The sequence below is a fragment of the Bombyx mandarina genome, chromosome 23, assembly GCF_030267445.1.
Source record: "Bombyx mandarina strain Sakado chromosome 23, ASM3026744v2".
Classification (NCBI taxonomy): Eukaryota; Metazoa; Arthropoda; class Insecta; order Lepidoptera; family Bombycidae; genus Bombyx; species Bombyx mandarina.
The window spans coordinates 19,984,522-20,008,373 of record NC_143229.1 but is presented as its reverse complement, the minus strand read 5'-3'; the positions used below and the strand labels follow the sequence as shown (position 1 = coordinate 20,008,373).

The following is a 23,852-nucleotide window of genomic DNA, read 5'->3' as shown; positions in this document are numbered from 1 at the left end:
ACTTACATTTTAGCTGTTTATTGTTATGTATTTATTAAACTTATTGGTATTTCGATGCCGCTATGACGGAAAATTTCCTTGGAGTGCCGGCAGTTTTACCAAGCTACCTACATCATCAATTTTCATCATCTCTGGGAGCGCTTAGATGAACACGCAAACTTATTTCGTTGAATATTTTTAACAAACATAGTCGTTCTCATTGATTCGACTCGGCCGGTCATAATTCACGTAGCCTCAAACGTCTATAGATCATAAACATCTTTGGGGTCTTTCAAAGGAATCACAAAAAGTCACCTTCTCATGACGCATACCATTATGTTTGTCTCCTTCGTTCTCACGTAATTAGTCGCGCGAGAAAAGGACAGACGACAAATCATATTGTGACCCGCAAGTAAAGCTCTTGCTTCAGTATCGTTCGAAGCTTTTAGGGGTGCGGATGCGTACGAAATTTCAATTCTCAAGTGTAATTTTCGATGAATCAATAGTAAATGTTTGATTTGTGATTTATTTTATTCGTAAAGCAACGTGTTTTGTGAAGTGTTTAAAAATATTTATATTTTTACTTCATTTTCGTTTGAACATTGGAATGTATCGATTATAAGGTTAGTATTTTATTTGTGTATTTTATTAATTCTTTTTAATGTTTTTCAAGTGCTTTTAACTCTGATATCATAAATTGATTTTTGCCAATATTTTTTATTGAGGTTAGAAATTTTAAATTGATTCAAAGATTTTTGCGTGATTCGATCGTACATAGAACTTGAACATTTTATTTCGGTAGATCATCATCGCTCTTGGATATGATTAGAATCATATTTCGGCTACAACAATCTCGTGTTATATCGGTTTTCCTTATTGGGCCAGCCAAGTTATCTGATGAATCGATAAACGTAAAATATTACACAGGCAAAGTCAAAGGGTAAAGGCATTTTGAATGAAACTTGTGTGCTACGTAAATATTACACGATTTTTATGGTTGTAACTCATATTTGTACAAGTCCTTCTCTTTTTAACCCACTTCAAAAAAGGAGGAGGTTCTCAATTCGACTGTATATAAACAGTGAAATAATTTTTCAAATCGGTTCAGTAGTTCCGGAGCCTATTCAACACAAACAAACAAACAAATCTTTCCTCTTTATAATTATAATATTAAGTATAGACTAGCCGTACTCGCCCGCTTCGCTGGGCATTTAAAATTAACATTATTATTTATTGTCATTATTATTAGGGAGTCCAACACTCATATAAATATTGGCCTATCCATTAAGTACATGTATTTTCTACATGGATACCAAGTTTCAAGTCAATCGGATGCATAGTTCAGTAGTTATAACAAATTTTTTTTGTTGTGTGGACGAAGCTCACAGCCCTCCTGGTGTTAAGTGGTTACTGGAGCCCATAGACATTTACAACGTAAATGCGCCACCCACCTTGAGGTATAAGTTCTAAGGTCTCAGTATAGTTACAACGGCTGCCCCACCCTTCAAACCGAAATGCATTACTGCTTCACGGCAGAAATAGGCAAGGCAGTGGTACCTACCCGCGCGGACTCACGAGACGTCCTATCACCAGTAAAGATCCTACCACCAGTCAAATCAATAAAATAAAAAAATATGTAAAATGGGTACCTCAATATTTGACTGATCCGCAGAAAGAAACGCGTGTTGAAACTTGTGTTGCCTTGTTGAATCGATACAGAAATGAAGAAATATTGGATCGAATTGTGACATGTGATGAAAAGTGGATTCTTTACGATAACCGTAAGCGAAAAATGCAATGGCTGACCCCAGGTCAAACGCCGCAACAGTGTCTTAAAGCAAAGCTTACCAATAAAAAGGTAATAGTAGCTGTTTGGTGGTCTCAGCATGGTGCTTTTCACTATCACTTTCTCCAATCTGGTCAAACAATAAAGGCAACAATGTCTACTGTGCCGAACTCCGAATGATAGCAAAACTTGCACTGAAACAGCCCCGACTCATAAATCGATCTCCACCATTATTGCTCTATGATAACGCGAGACCTCATACAGCACGAGAAACTATTTTAACTGTACAGGAACTGCAATTAAAAACCATTCGTCACCCTCCCGCCGTATTCGCCAGACCTTGCTCCAACGGACTACAATTTTTTTCGTGATTTGGACAATTTTCTACGTGATAAAAACTTTTCTTCCCAGGAGTCAGTACAAAATGCTTTCACACAGTTTGTAGAATCTAGATCACCAGAGTTCTATCACAAAGGCATAAATGACCTTCCTATTAGATGACAGCAATGTATAGATAGTAACGGTAGATATTTTGATTAAATAAATCGTCTTTTCGCATTAAAAGTGTACAATTTCCTAAAATAATCGAAATTGAGTTAATATGCGGAATCATTTGCTATTACCAGTATTTTTCTCATAAATACTGTCAAAAGAGCGTAGTATAGTTTTATTTTATTTTTTGTTTACCTATGTTTTGACTACTATTAACAAAATTAATACATAATTTTGTCTTACTTTAAAAGACAGATAATATAACTGGTAAAAAATAAAAAATAAATGTTGCAAAGATGATTAATATTAAAAATATCACATGTTAAACCTTTAAAACACTCCTGTAAAATTAGTATGTTTTGAGATTATACACTTTTAATGCGAGAAGACGAAATATGTTAAATGGTAGGCAGCGGTTTGGCTCTGCCCCTGACATTGCTGACGCCCATGAGTGACGGTGACCACTTACCATCAGGTGGGCGGTATGTTCGTCTGCCTGCAAAGGCAATAAAAATAAATGAAAAAAAAACGAATTTCAAATTTTCAATACAAATCGGCAATTTCATACTTTAACCCGTAATATATCCAGTCTTCAAATATTACTAGAGCATGACACAGCTGTAGTTTGGTCTGAAAGTTTTTGAAAAAAGTCCGTAATAAGTCGCGTAGGTGTATATTCTGTGAGATTTTCCTCAACCAGCCACACAAGTCGTGTATATCTCAATCTATCTAGGTTCCAAAAAAAACTATATTCACAGCGAACACGGATCACACATTCTTACAAGGCATTATTGATAATATTAACGTATAAATTTGTCGCCAAAAACCAGTTTCATATCATTAGAAACCAATAAATATGTATTTATTGTCGAGAAACAAATTTGTCTCTTGTATTTATTACGTACGGATGTGAATTTTAAATAAATTCGGTATTTACACGATATATTCAAGAATTTAGGGTAGACCATAAAATTAGTGATTAGTAGGCACCCAGCTCGCCTATTTCTACCGTGAAGCAGTAATGCGTTTCGGTTTGAAGGGTGGGGCAGCCGTTGTGACTATACTGAGGCCTTAGAACTTATATCTCAAGGTGGGTGGCGCATTTACTTTGTACATGTCTATGGGCCCCGGTAACCGCTTAGCACCAGGTGGGCTGTGAGCTCGTCCACCCAGGTAAGCAATAAAAAAAAGCGAAGTTGACACTTTTTCGTTTGGTATTAAAATAAAAAATAAAATTAGAAGCTAGCGACCCTCCCTCGCTTCGCTTCGAGACCTGTAATTTATTTATTGATCATGAAAATACGATGACAGATGTTTTACCTACTTACTTGACACATATCGTTATATTTTGGGTAATTCACACTTTATAGATTAAATGTGTTATTCTGGTGTGTAAGCTATATTATTGTAATGTTTCATCAGAATTCATTCAGTAGATTTTGCGTGAAAGAGTAACAAATATACATTCTTACAAACTTTCGCGTTTTTAATATTAGTAGGATGAATTATGGCTATTTACGGATACTACACTTTCGATTCTCGTGATGACAACTTAGAGACGATTCCAGATGTTGCTTCGCTTCAGAAGTGGTGTTTTTTTTAAGTATATCATTGAAAGATTACTGGTGGCCCGGAGGCCTTTCCAGTTTCACCAGGACAGGTGGGCGAGCAAAGGCTCAGCCAGGAGGGGTGGGATTTGCTAACAGCTGCCCGAGCGCTTGCGAAGGAGACCTAAACCCTCAAAAGCAATTGCTTCGCGCATGAATCTACTACCGGATCGGAATCGCGACCCGCTGAGAAGATCCGGCGAGAAACTCAGCGGGCTGATGCAAGGGTTAGGAAGTGGATAGTCTTGAGGTACCAGCGCAGACTCAGCCGCTTTCAGATCCCTCGTGCACGCACATAATATAAACAATGGGTATATGAAGTCGTGTGATCGGACCACTAAACAATGGGTATGATTTTCGGGAACAAATCGCGGCCTGCCCCGCTGAATTGGAAGCGTGACACCGCCTAAACGGGTCAGGAGTCACGACGATACGAAAAAAGAGCTTTTGTAGAGACAACCAAGCGAAGCTTCATCCAATTGACAGCTTCTCACGGTTATTTTTTTATTATCTAAGCTTGTACCTTTATTGTTATGAGTACTTGATTTGTGACGCCCCATGTGGCGGTGATTTCGGGAGCCCATGGTCATCATAAAATGAATATCGGCTCGCCTCGCTGAAATAAGTTAAGATTACCAGTTTATAAAGCCCCATTAGTCGAAATTCGACTAAAATTCTTTGAAATTATAAGTTTAAACATTATTAAGTTTCTATAGTCAAATACTTCTTTAATCACAGATTTCGCCTCTATATAGAAGTATAGACAAACAATATTAATCTATTCTGTTTGACCAAGACTACACTATAGACAAATAATATTAATCTATTCTCTATTTGACCACAGACTTTAAACAATAACAAAAGTTTGACAATAAACAAAGAGTATATAAATATGTGTGTGTGTCAAATATATGGTAGTGTGTGTAATGTTGTCTTTATTGATTTAATGTACATCTTTTTTATGCATAGTTAAAAATAATATTAACATTCTGCACTCCATCTTCCATCTCTATATACTCTATAAGTGTGGGAAATTTCATGCACGCAATTTTCTTAAAAAGGGGTACCAAAATTTTTGCTTCACGTATTGATTTATAAAGATAAGATAAACTCGAGACATAAGTTATGGCTCTGCGTCCTATGACCCGTTCTCCGGTCTGCAACTATAAAAAGAGGCTGTTTGCATCAAGAAGTTTGACAACTGGAGCGAGCCGCTGTCGTTTGATGAAGAATACCTAAGATGGCAGCTCTGTGAGATTCAAAATTTCGCCCTTAATTCCTCGAGGAGCCTCACAAAAACCCATGGTTCAACTAATGACTGAGGAATGCTTTTGTTCCACAGGTATTCGTTCTTAGAACTGGCGACGTTCTACAATTACTCCGTTTTGCTCCGAACTTAATTGTTCATATGTTTTTGTACATCCGACAATTTCATTAAGCACGTCTTATGTGAAATTTCGTCTTTCCGACAGCGCGAAAATTCTCGGAGCCTCCGAGCACGGCTAGTGCGAACTTTGTGTTCACAGAACACCGGGATACTCAGATGATTATAGTGGCCTAAAGGATAAGACGTCCGGTACATTCGTATCTAGCGATGCACTGGTGTTCGAATCCCGCAGGCGGGTGCCAATTTTTCTAATGAAATACACGTACTCAACAAATGTTCACGATTGACTTCCACGGTGAAGGAATAACATCGTGTAGTAAAAATTAAAATCGCATAATTATAATTTGCATTATTACTGATGGTAGGACGTCTTGTGAGTCCGCGCGGGTAGGTACCACCGCCCTGCCTATTTCTGCCGTGAAGCAGTTTCGGTTTGAAGGGTGGGGCAGCCGTTGTAGCTATACTGAGACCTTACAACTTATATCTCAAGCTGGGTGGCGGCATTTACATTGTAGATGTCTTTGGGCTCCGGTAACTATTTAACACCCGGTGGGCCGTGAGCTCGTCCACCCTTCTTAATCCATATATATCTTTTGTCCTTTGATACCCATTGCTGGGCGTTGGTCTCCTATTTTTATACCATAACGTTAGTTCGCCTGCTATTCTCATCCACGTCCAGCCGTCTTGACTATGACATCAGTCCACTGGGCCATAGGTCTTACGACTCCTCGACGATCTAATCTTAGCCAGCACTCTTTTAGTCTTAATCCATAATAACAGATTACTCCACTCAATCCATTTTTTCCCCTACCTATACTGATAGCCTTGCGAGGCTATTTCAGCGTTGCCCTAGCGTGTGGGTGAGCTCACGGGGCTCAAACCGGATGTGTTGCTAGCACTGGCCCTAGTAAGAGCAATGCTTCGTAGAATCTACCACCGGATGGGAACGCGACCCACTGAGAAGATCCGGCGAGAAACTCAGTGGGTTAATTTAAGTAATAAAGTAAGTACTCGTCAAGCCCTTCGGCGCAAGCGGCGGGTTCGGCGAGGACGGTGACCGGTGTTTGAGGGTCTTAAAGCACCATTAATGCATCGGGAGGACCCGTAATGACGTGTTTAGGGCCTCAATCCATAGCAACATACTATAGCATTGGAAGGCAGCAAACAGTTATATGCCTTATTTTTTTTACTGCCCTTGTAGGCAGACGAGCATATGGCCCACCTGATGGTAAGTGGCTATCGTCGCTCATGGACTTCAGCAATGCCAGAGCCAGAGCCAAGCCGCTGCTTACCGGAATTATTTGATAATAATTTTGTAGCCACGGTAGTACAACACAAGATATTTGACAAATGCCTGAATCTCGCTTACGACAATACAAAAAAATGGAAAATTAGGGAGAGTTTAAATTCATGAAATCGTTACTTTTTACGGTCACAAAATTGAAAACGATCCAAAGAGTCCTTGCAAGGGCCAACGTGCCCCTAGTTAATAGTTCACGACACGACACAATACGAGTACGTTCGAGCCGTAATGTCAAGAATAACAAGACGCCGGCAGTTTCGGATTACGCAGCTCATTCGTTTAGGATTAATATACTGCTTTTACTGGGGGAGACTGGGCGAATTCTGTTGCACAAGCTCTAGTGTAACAACCTCGACGTTGTTTTTTTCCTTCCTATGCTGATAGCGTTGAGAGGCTATTTCTTTTTTTTTTTTTTTTATTGCTTAGGTGGATGGACGAGCTCACAGCCCATCTGGTGTTAAGTGGTTACTGGAGCCCATAGACATCTAGAACGTAAATGCGCCACCCACCTCGAGATATAAGTTCTAAGATCTCAGTATACTTACAACGGCTACCCCACCCTTCGTACCGAAACGCATTACTGCTTCACGGCAGAAATAGGCGGGGTGGTGGTACCTACCCGTGCGGACTCCCAAGAGGTCCTACCACCAGTGATTTCAGCTTCTCCTTGACCTGTAGGTGAGCTCACGGGGCTCAAACCGAATGTGTTGCTAACACTAGCCCTAGCAAGAGCAGTGCTTCGCAGAATCTACCACCGGATCGGAAACGCGACCAACTAAGAAAATCCGGCGAGAAACTCAGTAGGCTGTGTCTGTGGGCTAATTCACTCGTGGAGCCCTTCGTCGCAGGTGACGGGTTCGGCGAGGACGGTGACCGGTGCCTTTTGTACCTAATATCACCGTTAATGGATCGGTTATACTATGTGGTATTATATTATAACGTAGTCTGAAAGCGGCCTAAGAGCTTTCTGCTCGTGTCTCATATTCCGTTTGGGTGACCTCATATATTCAAATCATAGCGTTAAGACACGGATATATAATTGAGTCGCCCGGGCGATTGTCCCGCCTGATTCTAGTTTTCGTCTCTTTCCGAGGAAATAGAGACGTCCTACACAGAACCGGTTGCCGGGAATCGAACCCGGAGACTGATAACATCGGACCGAGTTGGGCATTCGAAAAATTCTTTACTCAGATATCGGGTACGGTCAGCAGGAGAAACAATAATTTTTTTTCTTTTTCTTATAGTGTATATGATAGACCCGTGATGTCCATGATCCATAGACGTCCAGTACCCATCCAAGCCGCTGACTATCGGAAATACTATGCATTCAAATCCACATTCATAAGGCCGTAATTAACCATTTAAAATCACATTTTCACTGGTGGTAGTTCGTCTTCTGAATTCGAACGGGTAGGTACCACCGCCCCGCCTATTTCTGCCGAGAAGCAGTCACGTGTTTGTGTTAGGAATAAAATTGAGTCTTCGAACTCATGATTCAAGACGAGCGTGGGACAAAATGATGTTCTTTTATTTATTTATTGCTTAGTTGGGTGGACGAGCTCATGGCCTACCTGGTGGAGCACATAGACATAGACAACGTAAATGCCTTGCCCCGCCCTTCAAACAATTACTGCTTCACGGCTGAAATAGGCAGAGCGGTGGTACCTACCCGTGCGGACTCAGAAGATGTCCTACCACCAGTAATTACGCATTTTATAATTTGGCATTGGTAATACAGCTCATATTTGTGCAATAAAAATAAAATAAAAAGTATTTATTCTGCGAACCGTACTAAAAGTCTATATCGTATCGGTCGCTCCGGTATACCTGCGCTTTTTATGCCGCGAGCAACGCCGTGCGCTAATGCGTGTATGTATTTTGTTTAAAACGACTGACTTGCGACGAACATCTAGAACAATCTCGATTTATATATATTTTTTATTTATTTTTTATTGCGTAGATGGGTGGTCGAGCCCACAGCCCACCTGATGTTAAGTGGTTACTGGAATCCATAGACATCTACAGCGTAAAATGCCCTACCAACCTTGAGATTTGAGTTCTAAGGTCTCAAGTATAGTTACAACGGCTGCCCCACCCTTAAAACCGAAACGCATTACTGCTTCACGGCAGAAATAAGCAGGGTGGTGGTACCTACCAGCGCGGATTCACAAGAGGTCCTACCACTAGTGAGCCGATGTTTGACGAATAGCTCTCACATCCTCTCACATGAAGATATCAGCCGATTCTGGGGCAAAAATACCCCCTTACTTAAGAGCCCTTATTTTGCCAATCGCGACTCACCGAGAGACTTCGAGCAGATGATATGAGCCACTCGTCACGATCAGTAAGTACGGTGACAAAAAGCAAAAGCATGCTCTCGCTGTCCTTTATGCCGGTGACAATCTATCCGCATCTAAAATTTACAAATCCGGCTTAAACATCCAACTAAAATCTATCTTTAGATGAATACGAGCGTCGTATAAATTCAGTGATTGGATTTCCTACCTATACTGATAGCCTTGAGAGGTTATTTTAGCTTCGCCCTGACATGATGTAGGTGAGCTCACGGGGCCCAAACCGGAGTGTTACTAACACTGGCCCTAGCAAGAGCAGTGCTTCACAGAATGTACCACCGGATCGGAGACGTGACCCACTGAGAAGATCCGGCGAGAAATTCAGTGGGCTGTGTCTGTGGGTTAATTCGCTTGTCGAGTCCTTCATCGCAAGCGACGGGTTCGACGAGGACGGTGTCCGGTGTAACTCCACTCAAATAACAACAATATGGCACCTCACTGAGTTTCTCGTCGGATCTTCTTAGGGGGTCGCGTTTCCGATGATAGATTCTGCGAAGCACTGCTCTTGCTAGGGCCAGTGTTAGCAACACCTCCAGTTTGAGCCTCGTGAGTACACCTACACGCTAGGGTAACGCTGATATATCCTCTCAAGGCTATCAGCATAGGTAGGATAAATAATAATAATATAGCGCGTTTTACAATCACGCTTCGTTCGTCGCAATTCAGTCGCCGGAAAGAAACAAAAAAAAATTATGTACATTTATCGAATTATCGCTACCGATGTTTTTAGTTTATTTTTAATTACATTTTTCGTACGTAATCATGAAGCAAAAAAGGTTTTTTCTTTATAATCGAAATTAATTTTGGGCGAAAAAATGAATTTGTTATAGAATTGTATCGATATAATAATGTGTTTAGAGATTGAGGGTTGAAAGGTTTTATTTGGTTTAAGCGACATTTCGCTTAACACGCGACATTTAAACGACATAAAAATCAAACCCGCCAATTTTAATTTGCGTAATTACTGGTGGTAGGACCTCTTGTGAGTCCGCACGGGTAGGTACCACCACACCCCCTATTTCTGCCGTGAAGCAGTAATGCGTTTCGGTTTGAAGGGTGGGGCAGCCGTTGTAACTATACTTGAGACCTTAAACGAGCTCACGGCCCACTTGATGTTAAGTGGTAAACGGAGCCCATAGACATCTACAACGTAAATGCTGCCACCAACCTTGAGATATTAGTTCTAAGACTTCTAAGGTCTCAGTAAAACCTCTTTCTTAATACCCTGCACAAGCTGACTAAACTATACAGTGGTGAATGGACATCACCGTTCTCTGAGTAACATATCGACGTACTGAAATCGCCTCCATTTGCGGGCGGTAGGGATTTAACTATGAATCCTTCAACGTTAAGGCGAAATACGACATTAATGTTGTCTCGTATAGCACGTGATGGAAGCTTGACAATCAGCACCAAAAGTCTTTAAACGCGTTAAACGCCTCATGAAAAGTCAAGTGTTTTCATTCAGGCCACGGTGCTCACTGAAGAGCCTTTTCTTACTGAACCGTTTGGGTCATGGTCACCGTCCTCGCCGAATCCGTCGCTTGCGACGAAGGGCTCGACGAGCGAATTAACCCACAGACACAGACCACTGAATTTCTCGCCGGCTCTTCTCAGTGGGTCGCGTTTCCGATCCGGTGGTAGACTCTGCGAAACACTGCTCTTGCTAGGGCCAGTGTAGCAACACTGTTTTGAGCCCGGTTTGAGCCCCGTGAGCTCACCTACACGTCAAGGAGAAGCTGAAATAGCCTCTCAAGGCTATCATATCAGCATAGGCAGAAAAAAAAGCATGGTTTTCAAATCCAATAGAAACTTGTAGTTTTTATCAAGCTTATTATATGGCCTTTTAAAATATCTTAAAAACGAAACAGTAAAAGTCAACGTGTTAAGATTTCAAAGTTCGGAAAGAAAAAGTAAAGTTTGAAATCCGTAAACTGTCTAAACGTCAAACAGTTCAGAAATGGCGGCATCAAATAAATAAACACACGCAAATCTCAATGAACATTTACTATTGGTCATTCGACTATAATTACTAATTTAGACTATAAGTTTGAAAATTATTATGGTTCTATTGTCAAAGTATTCTACGAGTATAATCAGAGATGTCGCCAAGACTACACTATAAACAAATAATATTAAAGACAAACAATACTAATCTATTCTCAATTTGACCACAGATATTAAACAATAAACAAAATAATGCGTGTGAGTGTCAAATACATGGTAGTGTGTGAATGTTTTTTTTATTGATATCATGAATTTTTTATGCATAATTATAAAAAAAATATTAGCATTATGCACTCCCTCTCTATATTCTCTTTAAGTGTGGGCAATTTCATACACCTCCGTGCGCGCGATCGTAAAAAAGGGTACAAAGTTTTTGCTTCACGTATTAATATGTAGATTATACGATTGTCATCCTTAAAGCGTTTAGGCTATGATCTGAAACCTGAATTACCTGATATTAGTTCTTGTTGCTTTAAAGTTAAGAACGTTTTTTTTTACAGCCATCCGTCTCCAGCGGTTTACCTCGATATTGATGGATCAGTTTACGTTTTTTAATCGGCAAAGGATCTCGGCGGACTTACGTCAGTTTTGACAGTTTCAAAAACGATGTGTCATTATGTCAGCTGTCATTTTGAAGGTTTTCGCTTGACGAGGCTGTTTATGAATGTCGCGATGAGTGCCGTGGAATTCTTGAGATATCTTTGCTTCAAAGGGAATATATGTTGCTCTTAGAGTATGGAGAGTAGAAGTAATGAGCTCCAGTTAAGGGTATTAAAAAGTGTGCGCTGAAAGGGAGCCAATTAAGGTGGCGCCACAGTAGCAAGTGGAAGGATTTTAAAATTAGCGCCATAAACTGCCACACTTCACTTCAATCCGGCACACTTTACTCTGTTTAAAGCTGCTTTAATCATATCATTTCCAATTCTTACACTAACGCTATTTCGGTGATCTTCCAACAATAGCTTGCTCTTTACAGATGGACACTTCTTCATCTTGTCCCCCTAAACAAGACGTTGCTTGTTATATCTTTACTGGTGATAGGACCTCCTGTGAGTCCGCACGGGTAGGTACCATCGCCCTGCGTATTTTTGCCGTGAAGCAGTAATGCGTTTCGTTTCGAAGGGTAGGGCAGCCGTTGTAACTATACTTGAGACCTTAGAACTTATATCTCAAGGTGGGTGGCGCATTTACGTTGTAAATGTCTATGGGCTCCAGTAACCACTGAACACCAGGTGGGCTGTGAGCTCATCCGCTCATCTAAGCAATAAAAAAAAGATGCTAAGAGTTTAGTCATGTTACAGGACGTACATATATAAAACATAAGCAAAATCAAATAAGAAAGGCATAAACATGGAGCTACTACCCTTGATCATTCAGGGCTCGGGTTAACAAAATCTCGCCTGCTCTCGATTGAGGTGACCACACAAAAGTCAACATAGTTATTTTAGTAATAGGATTTTGGAAAACTTATTCATCCTCCGGTGTTTCATATCAGCTTTAGGTGGGCTGGGGACTAGAGCAATGCCGATAAATAAATGTGGGTGTCCTTAAGCAATGTCTCTGTCCGCCCACGGAGCAGTCGTAAAGATGTACGAGTCATACCCTGCTGAACCTAGGTACATACATAGCAGACGAATCTAAAAATCGAAATCGCAAAATATATGATGTGCGAAATGGGAAATATCAATGGAAATACCAAAAGAAACATCAGAAGAAGAAAGAGGTAAAGTCCCTTTTTATGACATGTTACAATGGGTATTCTACTGGAGTCATAGCCCAAAGTGAGTTGACGTTCTTCCCGGAAAATCCCTAACAGCTTGATAAGCAGATACGCTGCTCCAACCCCACATGATGTGGGATAAGAGCAAGTGGAAGAAAAATAAGTTTATGATACGCATCTGTAGCCACAAAGGTCAGATAAAAGACACTCGTCGTGTGGCCACTATGTCCAGTTCTTTCGGTTTCATAAGATCGGCCTGCAGCTTAGAGCTGAATGCCTAACATTCCGCACCCAATTCCACATTAGCTACGTTCAGGACCTTCTTTGAAAATCACAAAGGATTGCTCATGGACAACAGCAATCCACAGCCAATCTCCTGCTCATAGCTAAGGGATATACAAGTCTCGTTTCTGGAAGTATGCTGAGAAGTAGAAGGCGTTTAGTCCTGGAGCCAGATAGTGTTTGGTTTGAACTATCTTAGAACTTATATCTCAAGGTGAGTGGCGCATTTACGTTGTGGATGTCTATGGGCTCCAGTAACCACTTAACACCATGTGGGCTGTGAGCTCGTCCACCCATCTAAGCAATAAAAAAATAAAAAAAACCGTTTCCTTGGCTGGCTTGTTTCCCGCTTATTGATTGGCACTCAAAAATGGCCGCATACCATCAACTGGAACCCAAACTCGTCTTGTGGCAATCAATAATTGAGCTACACCTGTAACTCCTCGGCGCACATCAGCACGGGGCTTTTATGGTACATCAATTTGTTAAACAAACCAACAATTATGTGGTTAGTTTAACTAATATATCAATTAGGGATACCTCAGTTTAGATGTTAACGTTGCTCCGCTCCGCCCACACGATCGTGCGGTATCCACAGAGGTGATACAACCAAGTTTTTTGTTGGTAAATAACAATTTGGAAAACACTTTTAATGTACGTTTTTTTTTTTTTTGATAGTTATAATTATATTGTTAATCTAGCATGTGATGTTTACAGAATCTAGTATGTAAAAATAGCTTTAAATAAATCACGCACGTTTCATTTCCTTAATTTTGAAGTGATAGCTTCTTATGGCAGCGTAAGACGCTTCGTTACGTTACGCGTTACGGTGCCAGTCGGTCTGGCTTCTCTTTCTCTCACACGCATACGGCAACGGTACTGAGAACGTATGTGACTCCTATTTATGTATACACCAGCTGTACCCGTCCGCTTCGCTAGCTATTTAAATTTAACATTACTATTTCTCACCCCCACAAAGATTTTCATCATTAACGCCCCCGCAACTGGTGTAGGGAGTCCAGCACTCATATAAATATTAACCTATCCGTTAAGTACATGTATTTTCTACATGGATACCAAGTTTCAAGTCAATCGAATGCATGGTTCAGTAGTTATAACGGAACATTCGTAAAAACCACTGTATATTTATATATTAGTATAGATATCGATCTTTTTGAATTTATGTAACGTTTTTCCTTACATTATCATACTAATATACATGAAATATAAGTAATAACCTAAGCTTTTCTCAAGTTAAACAGTTTCAATATTCAATAGTTCAACTTAGTTTAGTTTAAGTTATCACCGTTTTCTCTCATGCTAGTACTCTAACAGTTCGCGTCCCTGAAAATAGTCCTTAGCTGTGAACGATGTCCGTGGGCAACAGCAAGAAATCTCTACTTAATGTAGAGTAAAATTTCTTATCTACTCTGGCAAAAAGATATGTACAACGAAAACTTGTTTATAACCGAATAAAAATAAAAGTGGTTGCTTGTAGTAGCTCTTAAGAAATACTTTTTTTTTATTGAAGAATTTGAGTGTGCTTTTTTTGTCGTACTGCGTTATCTTTTTTCTCTTTCTAGTTGAGTTCGACCTTGTTAGCGTTACGCACTGGCGTTCGAAGACGCTGCATTTTAATGTAGCTTTTTTTGTTCAAATTTAAATGGGCACCTATATACACGGAAACTGTTTCTCTACAACACCAGGAAGTATTTCAGTATCATTTGTACGAATCCTTAGAAGATATTAACGTAAGTAGAGTAGGGTATTTGGTTGTCAGGAAGAAAGAGAAAGATATCGTATTTATTCATATTTCGACTATAGTCCCCGGCACGTAACTTGGCAAGAGTCGTTAGATGCGCAGAAGTCGTTTTTAGGTCTTTTTGGTTGTCAAGCGGGACGCGCGGAAAGACGTAGCACCGTTCCGAGCGCGCGATTGGTGACTTAGTCGACGCTCCCCTCCCGCACCGCGTCCACGTTCCGTTCGCTCCTGGCTACACATGCGCCTACTAAGTTGTAGGAACCCTTTGTTTATATTAAATTTTTGTTAGGAGTTGTTATTATTGTTTAAATTTAGTTTTTGTTACGAGTGTTATTGTTTGTTCACCCTGTTTTTTCCAACTCCTAAAACCGTCACTAGAGAGCGCTGTAATACGCAAATCCGTTGTCATGATACCCTTGTCATAAGTGACAGTATCCTAGATTATTGATTTTTTACTTTAATATACAAGTTTTTCTAATCCAAGTTTATTTTAATAATCATCCCTCGGAAAGTCGAACATGGTCCAATACGAGCCAGATAAGAAAACAACTAATGATAAACAACAATTTTAAGTGCAAAGAATGTTACAAACCGTAATTAACACAAAACTATTTCGTTGCTAAGTACTAGTGAATGTGAAGAATGGGCCCGGACAGTTATATTAAAAAACCGATATTCAAAATAAGATATTTAAGGCAAAGATTAATTTCAAAAAGTCACCTGCGTCTAGAATAACAAGGGAATATATCGAAACGAGATTGCAATTATTGGAACAACACTGGTTAGTTTGAAGAAAATCACCAGAATGTTATATTGGGATGCGAAAATAACGAATATAGCTATTAAACAAAAGGTACAATAACAAACGTTACATCGCGAACAGCATTCTGGCCAGGCTGGTGGGCCAAAGGGCTTTATCTTCAGAGTCATCCAACGGTGTTAAACAAATACTCGATACGACAAATGATTGCTTGCACGCTTTATCTAACCTTGGTATACCTGTATCGACATGGGACATCCTGATTATATATCTCATCACAATAAAATTGGATAATGAATCCCAGAAACAATGGGAACAAAAACTAAGCGAACAGGCTGATCGATTGCCTACACTAAGCGAGTTCCAATCATTCCTGGAATCAAGATATCGAGCACTCGAGTTTTTAGAACCAAACCAAAGAAGAGAGTTTAGAGGCAAAGATGCAGTGGATAAACCGAAGGTGTTCAGCGTGACGACGTCTGTATCCTGCCCATTCTGTTCGGGACATCACTTGCTTTATCAATGCAAGAAATTTGTACAAGAAGCCATCGGGAATCGCCGGGACTTCATCCAGAAGAGAAAACTGTGTTTCAATTGCTTCGGAGCTAACCATTCGGTAACACAGTGCAAACGACGCACGGCTTGTCGGTGCTGTGGCCAACGTCATCACTCGCTGCTGCACCAGGAAGGCGGCACTCACAATCCGACCTTGGCGGGTCCTAGTCAGCCCACTAATCAACAGCGGGAGCCAGCACAAGAACCGCAGGCAGCGGATCACGTGGAGCGTGTTGTCAGCCATTTTTCTAACAGTGAAATGAGATCAAGTAGTCAAGTAATGTTAGCTAGCGCATTAGTTTATGTATCCAACAAGGGTATGTATCACACACTTAGGGCATTGTTGGATCAGGGCTCTCAAGCCTCGTTTATTAGTGAACACGCAGTTCAACTTTTGCAGCTTTGAAGGTTGCCAGTTCTAAGTACCATATCTGGTTTAGGAGGAGAAAAATCTAGTATTTCAGTAAAACATATGGTTCAATTTAAAGTACAGTCCACATATAACTCTTTTAGCTATCCCGTTCAAGCCTATGTTTTAAACTGCCTAACATCCACTCTTCCTTCACAGCAAATTCAATTTCAGGATTGGCCGGTATTGTTGCAATTGCAGATGGCTGATCCAGGATATGGTACACCAAGCAATATAGATCTTCTACTGGGCGCTGATGTGTATGGTCAGGTTTTGTCAGAAGGCATATTGAGAAATCCACCTGGAACCTTGACAGCTCAAAATACACAGCTGGGATGGATCCTGTCGGGACGAGTTTAAGTTAGTGGGAATACTCCTTACATTATTAGCGCACATACCCATGACAACTCAATCAATGATTTGCTGCGTCAGTTCTGGGAGATTGAAACTGACTAGCATCATCCACTTTTATCCAAGGAAGAAGAATCCTGTGAAAGATACTTTGAATCCACTACAACTAGGGACAGTTTGGGTCGTTATGTTGTAGGTCTTCCTTTTCGCGACAACAATCCACTTGCTCAAGAAGAAACTTGAAAATAATCCATTCTTGAAGCAAGAATAATCCAAGGTAATAAATGTAGCCACCTGGCTATGAATCATATAGAAGTAATTAATGACAAACAAGAAGCTGCTAAGCCAGGATGCGTTTATCTACCTCATCATGCAGTTGGTTGTTCGCGAGGACAAAAGTACAACGAAGGTCGGCGTTGTTTTCGACGCTTCGTGTAAGGGTACCAGCGGCAAGTCATTGAACAATGATTTATTGGTAGGTCCAAGGCTTCAACCAGAGTTACGACACATAATTATGAAATGGCGTACTTATCCTATATGTTTCGCAGCGGACAAAGTTAAGATGTATCGAATGGTCAAGGTCGTACCAGAGCATACTGACTTCCAGATAATGTCACAAGGGTACTATCAAATGTAAGAAATCTAAAATTGTAAGACCAGTCTCCAAACTTTGCATTTTGCCTATCGCTTTTTAACATTACTTACCTGAATAACTGTAGATATTTCATGCAATGTATGTAACTTAAATGTATCTTTGGATGCATCAGCTATTAAGTATTTTGTTATTGTTTAGTTGTAAGTAAGTACGAACTGTTTAAAAGCAACCCTTGACTGAACTTTGTCGTTATTATGGTTTCTTTAATGTGTAATTTATATTTAGTTCATGTTGAGCAGTTCTTTATTGATTACTATTAGGTTAATATGTTACGGTTTCATGGAGATGTTAATTGTACATGTAAAATTTGATGGCCTCATTGTTGGCTATGAACTTTTGTAGTTCATGGTGGGCGGAATGTTCACCCTGTTTTTTCCAACTCCTAAAACCGTCACTAGAGAGCGCTGTAATACGCAAATCCGTTGTCATGATACCCTTGTCATAAGTGACACTGTATCCTAGATTATTGATTTTTTATTGAATATACAAGTTTTTCTAATCCAAGTTTATTTTCATAATCATCCCTCGGAAAGTCGAACATTGTTTTAAATTTGTTTGCAATGCCAGGACCAAATACCAATGACCATATAGTAGATTCAGTCACTGAGCGTTTTATTATTTACGCCAGTGACGACAGCGACTCTTCGTTATGTCGACGATGAGGAGCCAACTCCTTCCACCAGCTCAGGTGCTACCATAAATTTAATCCAAGGGGTAGCACTATTAGAAAATGATAGTGACGACGGCGGCACATAATTTTTAATATTAAATGTATTTTTAAAATAAACTTCTTAACTTTTGATTGTATTTTATTTATAACACCTACTACACTTCACGAATTCCTCTCTTTTCTTTAACTTTCTTCAAAATACACAGGCTTAAAAATAAATTATGGCAAATAAACAATAAAATAAAATTAAATTATATGCGGGCAATAAAAGTGATCATTTTTTTGTTGCAATGTGCACTATGCGCGACATTACCCCCACTACACCAAAACCTTGCCAACTTACGTGCCGCTTACTATATCAACAAAACTAAAAACAAAAATCTGTGTACAAATGCCAATGATAAAACTAAAATTACACGTAATTGCCTTTTTTTTTTGCGTATGTTGGTGTACGATCTCACGACCCGCCTGATTTTAAGTGGTTACAGGAGCCCATAGACGTCTACAACGTAAATGTCGCCACTCACTTTGAGGTTTGACTTATAAGGCCTCAGTATAGTTACAACAGCTTCCCCGCCCTTCAAACCGAAACGCATTACTTCTTCACGGCAGAAATAGGCAGGGCGGTAGTACCTACCCGTGCGGACTCACAAGACGCCCTACCACTAGTAAATGCTATAAGTTTTATTATAGTAACTATTACGTGAACGAGTTCATGACTTACTTGGTGTGAAGTGCTGCTAACAGCGTAAATATTACGAGCCACTACAATTTTGCGGCAGAAAAAAATCAGGGTAATGCTACCAATCCGCATAGGCTCACAAGATGCCTTACCACCATCAGTAAAATGCACTTTTAATTATTAGGGATAAACGTTTTATCAAACACTTTTTAATTTTACAACGGTTCTTGCTTTTGTTAATATCTTCTTCTCCATCGCTCCCTCATTGTTGAAGATCGTGACTCCTTTTCAGCTTGTCGACTGCCAACCTCCATCGGTTCCGGTCAGTTGCCTGGTGTAGTGCAGCGCTAAGTGGTCCGCTGGTTTGCTCGGAGATCTGGTCGGACCAACGTTTGGGGCTTTTGTTAATATAACGTAACGTTTATATACAGACCCAATAATCTTTACGTTTTAACACAGAGAATGTTAAAGGGTGCGTCTAATCTGTCGGCGTGTAATCCATTGAGTTTCTAGCCGGATCGTGTCGATAGGTCGCGATTCCGTTCCCGTCGAAGATTCAGCGAAGCATTGCTAGGGCTAGTGTTAGCAATACTCTCTGGTTGACCTCCGTGAGCTAGCCTATCGTTCCGCGCGAAGTTGAAATAGTCCTTTAGACTACCAATAATTAGGTAGGGGAAAAGACTGGATGGATGTAATATGCTCTGCGTAAACCCTGTCCCGCCGTTTCAATAGCTCCGACTGGGTTCCCGCCCGGTCCGGGGTAGGGCGCCGGCTGTGAGCGGCAGGAGTTTTTGGTGAGGTTCGACTCCCACATACCCCACCTGCTGTGCGGGTGGGGATCCGGTGATTTTCTCCTGTGAAAAAAAAAAAAGGGGAAAAGACTGCCTAATTAAAAGAAGCTGTTCAGGAGTCCAGTGTGAGTGACGCGTTAATAAACACTAAAACATTCTTTGGTTATGCGTTCGTTTAAATATGATCATCATTTCTCTTTGTAACATTAATACGAATTTCCTTTTTGGATAGGATTTTTGTCAAAAATCGACTGTCGCATTGTAAACACAATTACCTCACGGCTTTTACAATTTAATAATGTTTTGGCGTATCTCAAGTGTTATGGTTTTTTTTTATTGCCCTTGTAGGCAGACGAGCATACGGCCCGTCTGATAGTGAGTGGTTACCATCGCCCATGGACTTCAGCGATGCCAGGGGCAGAGCCAAGCCGCCGCCTTCTGTACTGGTCACTGCAGACTGAAGATTGCTGGTAGGATGTCAGGAGCAGACAAATCTGCCTTCGTTTTAGTCCAATTTTTGATGTTACCAGTGGAACTCGACGACTTTCTCCCGACAAAAGGTCGACCAAAAGTGTTTTTGAACGAGGTTTTATTTCGTATCTGATTACAATATGAATCCTAAGACATCGCTCTCAATAGACAATGATCCTTGAGTGATAGCCGTCTTTCTTTTCAAACACATCGCACCAATATTTTCAAATTATTCTCGCATTAGTTTTAATATAAATCGCTTGGTACCTACTCAATGTTGGTGTATGAAATATATTATTACATGCATAACGCCGTGTCAATTTTTATTTTTATTTATTGCTCAGATGGATGGACGAGCTCAGAGCCCACCTGTTGTTAGCCACACCAGTAACTACACTGGAGCTTATTGACATCTACAACGTAAATGCCGGCACACACCTTGAGATATGAGTTCTAAGGTCTCAGTATAGTTACAACAGCTGCCCCACCCTTCAAACCGATACGCATTACTGCTTCGCGGCAGAAATGGGCGGGGTGGTGGTGGTGGTGGTACTTTTTTTTTTTTATTGCCCTTGTAGGCAGACGAGCATACGGCCCACCTGATGGTGAGTGGTTACCGTCGCCCATGGACTTCAGCAATGCCAGGGGCAGAGCCAAGCCGCTGCCTACCGCTTAATACTCTCCACAAGCCTCGTTTGAAGAAGGACATGTCATAGCGCTCGGGAAACACCGTGGAGGGGAGCTCATTCCATAGCCGGATGGTACGTGGCAAATATGACCGGATGGTACCTACCCATGCGGACTCACAAGGGGTCCTACCACCTTAAAATATTGACTATACATTAATTTGGCTTTCAAAACTGATTATTATATATCTTTGTTACAGATACCGAAATAGAAAATCCTGCAACCTGCTATCGTAATGGAGAATCTACAGACGAATGACCGAAAGCATGCCAGATTGGCCGCAGTAGAAGAATTAACTGTGAAGGTTCTTGATGATACGGACATCAAAGAAAAGTATAGGGCTTACTCCATATACTCTTACTGCTTACTAAGCGTGCTGATCAGTTTTGTGCTTGGTCTCTCCATTGGGGTCCTCATCACGAGGCCGGACCCTCAAAGACAGACGGACAGGATTACTAAAGCTAGACAAGGAAGGCGTTTGGATACAGAAAACGTCTCATATACAGGAGTCGCATTCGTAAACAACCAACGCTCTGATTTCAATAGACAAATATACCCGAAACATTTGAACGACGATCTGAGGGACATATTGAAAGATAACAAAGGAACAAATGTGAATTTTCGACGGACGCCAAACGAGAACACCGTTTTGTATGATAACGTTTATTGGGGACCCGAAATCGAGAACTCCATGCCGCAGGGTTATGGAGAGAACAGCGCGGAGCTCTGGGAGAGATACGTCGGCAGCAGCGAGGTAGTTAAGATGGAAATCGGCTGCGGCAGGATGCAAAATCGACTGGTAACGTTCCGGGACGGCACCAGAGCCTGCGTTCGCTACAGACAAAACACTGATCAAATTCAAGGCGAGATATTCAGCTTCTACGTCGGCAGGCTACTGAACCTGACCAATCTCGCCCCTTCCGTGGTCAAGATCGTTGATCTGAAGGACAAACTATGGAGGAACGTGGTCAACGACATAGCAGCTGCTAAATGGAGCAGGAACCGCGCGATAGTACTGACACAGTACGTGCCTAGCTTGGAGCCAGCTCACATACCGGACGTCTTCAAGTCCTCGACGCGCCACTTGAACAAAATCGACGTTTACAATATGTCGAACGAAGAGAACGAAACTAGCGACATCACGAAAGAGCTATTAATAGAGAAAATGAGGATTAAAGACGTGAGAAGTAAAGCGAAAAACATCGAAAAGTTTAGCAGAATCGATATGAGACTGAACGACAAAACAGTTAAGTCGTTCTTGGAGTTAGCTCAGTGGTCGGACTTGATTGTGTTTGATTATTTAACCGCCAATTTGGACAGGATAGTCAATAACTTGTTTAATTATCAATGGAACGAGAACATCATGAACGGGCCGGCCCATAATTTGGCCAAGAAGATGGACAGCGGTCTTTTGGTGTTCCTCGACAACGAGTCTGGTCTTCTGCACGGCTATAGGCTCCTGAAGAAATACAACGTATACCACAGCCTGCTGTTGGACAGTTTGTGTGTGTTCCGCAAAAGTACCATAGACGCTTTAAAGCGATTACATTATAAACAGGACGTTGGCGCGAAATTGAGTGATATGTTCCATTTGAGAAATAGCGCTGTAGTCAGGGATGTACTGCCCGCGTTGCCGGAGAAGAACTCGAAGGTTCTACACGAGAGAATAGGCAGGGTATTAAGTCAAGTGCAGAAATGTGAGGAGGCATTAAGATAGCGTAATCCTCGGTGCGGATGTGTATGTGGGCTAGCGCCGAAACTGATACAAGATTTAGACAATGCCTTTTGTGCGTAATCATTCCCGTGTAAAGAAGGATTTTTTTTATTATTTCCTACCTATGCTGATAGCCTTGAGAGCCTATTTCAGCTTCACCCTAACGTATAGGTGAGCTCACGGAGCTCAAACCGGAGTGTTCCTAACACTGGCCCTAGCAAGAGCAGTGCTTCGCAGAAACTATCACCGGACCAGAAACGCGACCCACTGAGAAGATCCGGCGAGAAACTCAGTGGGCTGTATCTTTGGGTTAATTTACGCGTCAAGCCCTTCATCTCAAGCGACGGGTTCGGCGAGGACGGTGACCGGTGCTTGTGGTGCCTAAAAGCACCGTTAACGGATCGGGAGAATTCGTAATAACGTGAAGCAAGGAGGTATTTTATACGTTGTATGGGAAGAAGAAGGAAGGGATTCATCATATGGTAGTGGTAACGCCTGTGATTCCTCATCGGTTTGTGCCACCGTCTGTTCCAGCCTGAAGGGTGGGGAGAATCAACTCAGAATCAACAGATGTCATTCACATTAAATGCAAAATTATTCGAAGCTGGTAATAGCGTAATGCGGTTCTAATTAGTTGCATATTAACCCTTATAGCGCGCGCCGTCGATAGATGATGCGTATAAAGTGCCGAGCGTCGATATACCGACTCTTGCGCAGTTCGATTGTAGGTATTAAGAACAATTATAAATAACCATTTAAAATTGTGTTTCTGTGAATTTAGTATTGATTTTCATATTTATTGTTTGTAAGGTACTTTTTTTTTTCAAAAATCCTCTACAAATTATGTGAAAATAAGCTTAGCACTAAAAGGGTTAATATTGTATGATTATGACGAAGGCCACGTATGAGAAATAAATGGATTTAATCTTTGACAAGAATGTTCGATGTTGGAACTGTTAGCTCGAGAAGTTCTTGCTGAAGTTACTTCACGTTTTTTTTAAATGTTGTTTTTGAAGTGGAACTTCTTTAGGCTGGTTGAGAGTAAAATTTAACTCGCGACAGATTCGTTACGGCTAGAGAGAAAAGATACAGCTTAGGACGAGCGAGAGTGAGAAAATAGACAGAGCGTCTCGCGAACCACTCGACCGTGGAGGGAGGGAGCGGACAAAGCGAGCTAGGTCGTTTCTCTTATAGACAGCGTTCGCTATAACAAGAGATATAAGGATGAAAAATGAAGAAGACCACAATACTACACACCGCAAAATAAGTTTCACTTCTTTCAATTTTTTACTATAATAAAATTCAATATATAATGCAGCGGTCGCCCCACCCTACAATCTGGAAAGCAATACTACTGCTTAATGGCGACAAACTACTATATTATATATTTGATGTAACAAAATGTATTTAATGTAATATTCGATTATC

At 40.9% G+C, this 23,852-nt stretch overlaps 1 protein-coding gene across 1 annotated transcript; it reads left to right on the top strand.

Annotated features, from left to right (window-relative positions):
* The first annotated feature begins 407 nt into the window (after positions 1 to 407).
* On the top strand, positions 408 to 23,635 carry fj (four-jointed box kinase). The gene is made up of 2 exons (XM_028182450.2): positions 408 to 602; positions 20,910 to 23,635. The coding sequence occupies exon 2, from the start codon at positions 20,946 to 20,948 to the stop codon at positions 22,425 to 22,427; it is 1,482 nt and encodes a 493-aa protein (XP_028038251.2). The 5' UTR covers positions 408 to 602; positions 20,910 to 20,945; the 3' UTR covers positions 22,428 to 23,635.
* The last annotated feature ends 217 nt before the right edge of the window (positions 23,636 to 23,852 follow it).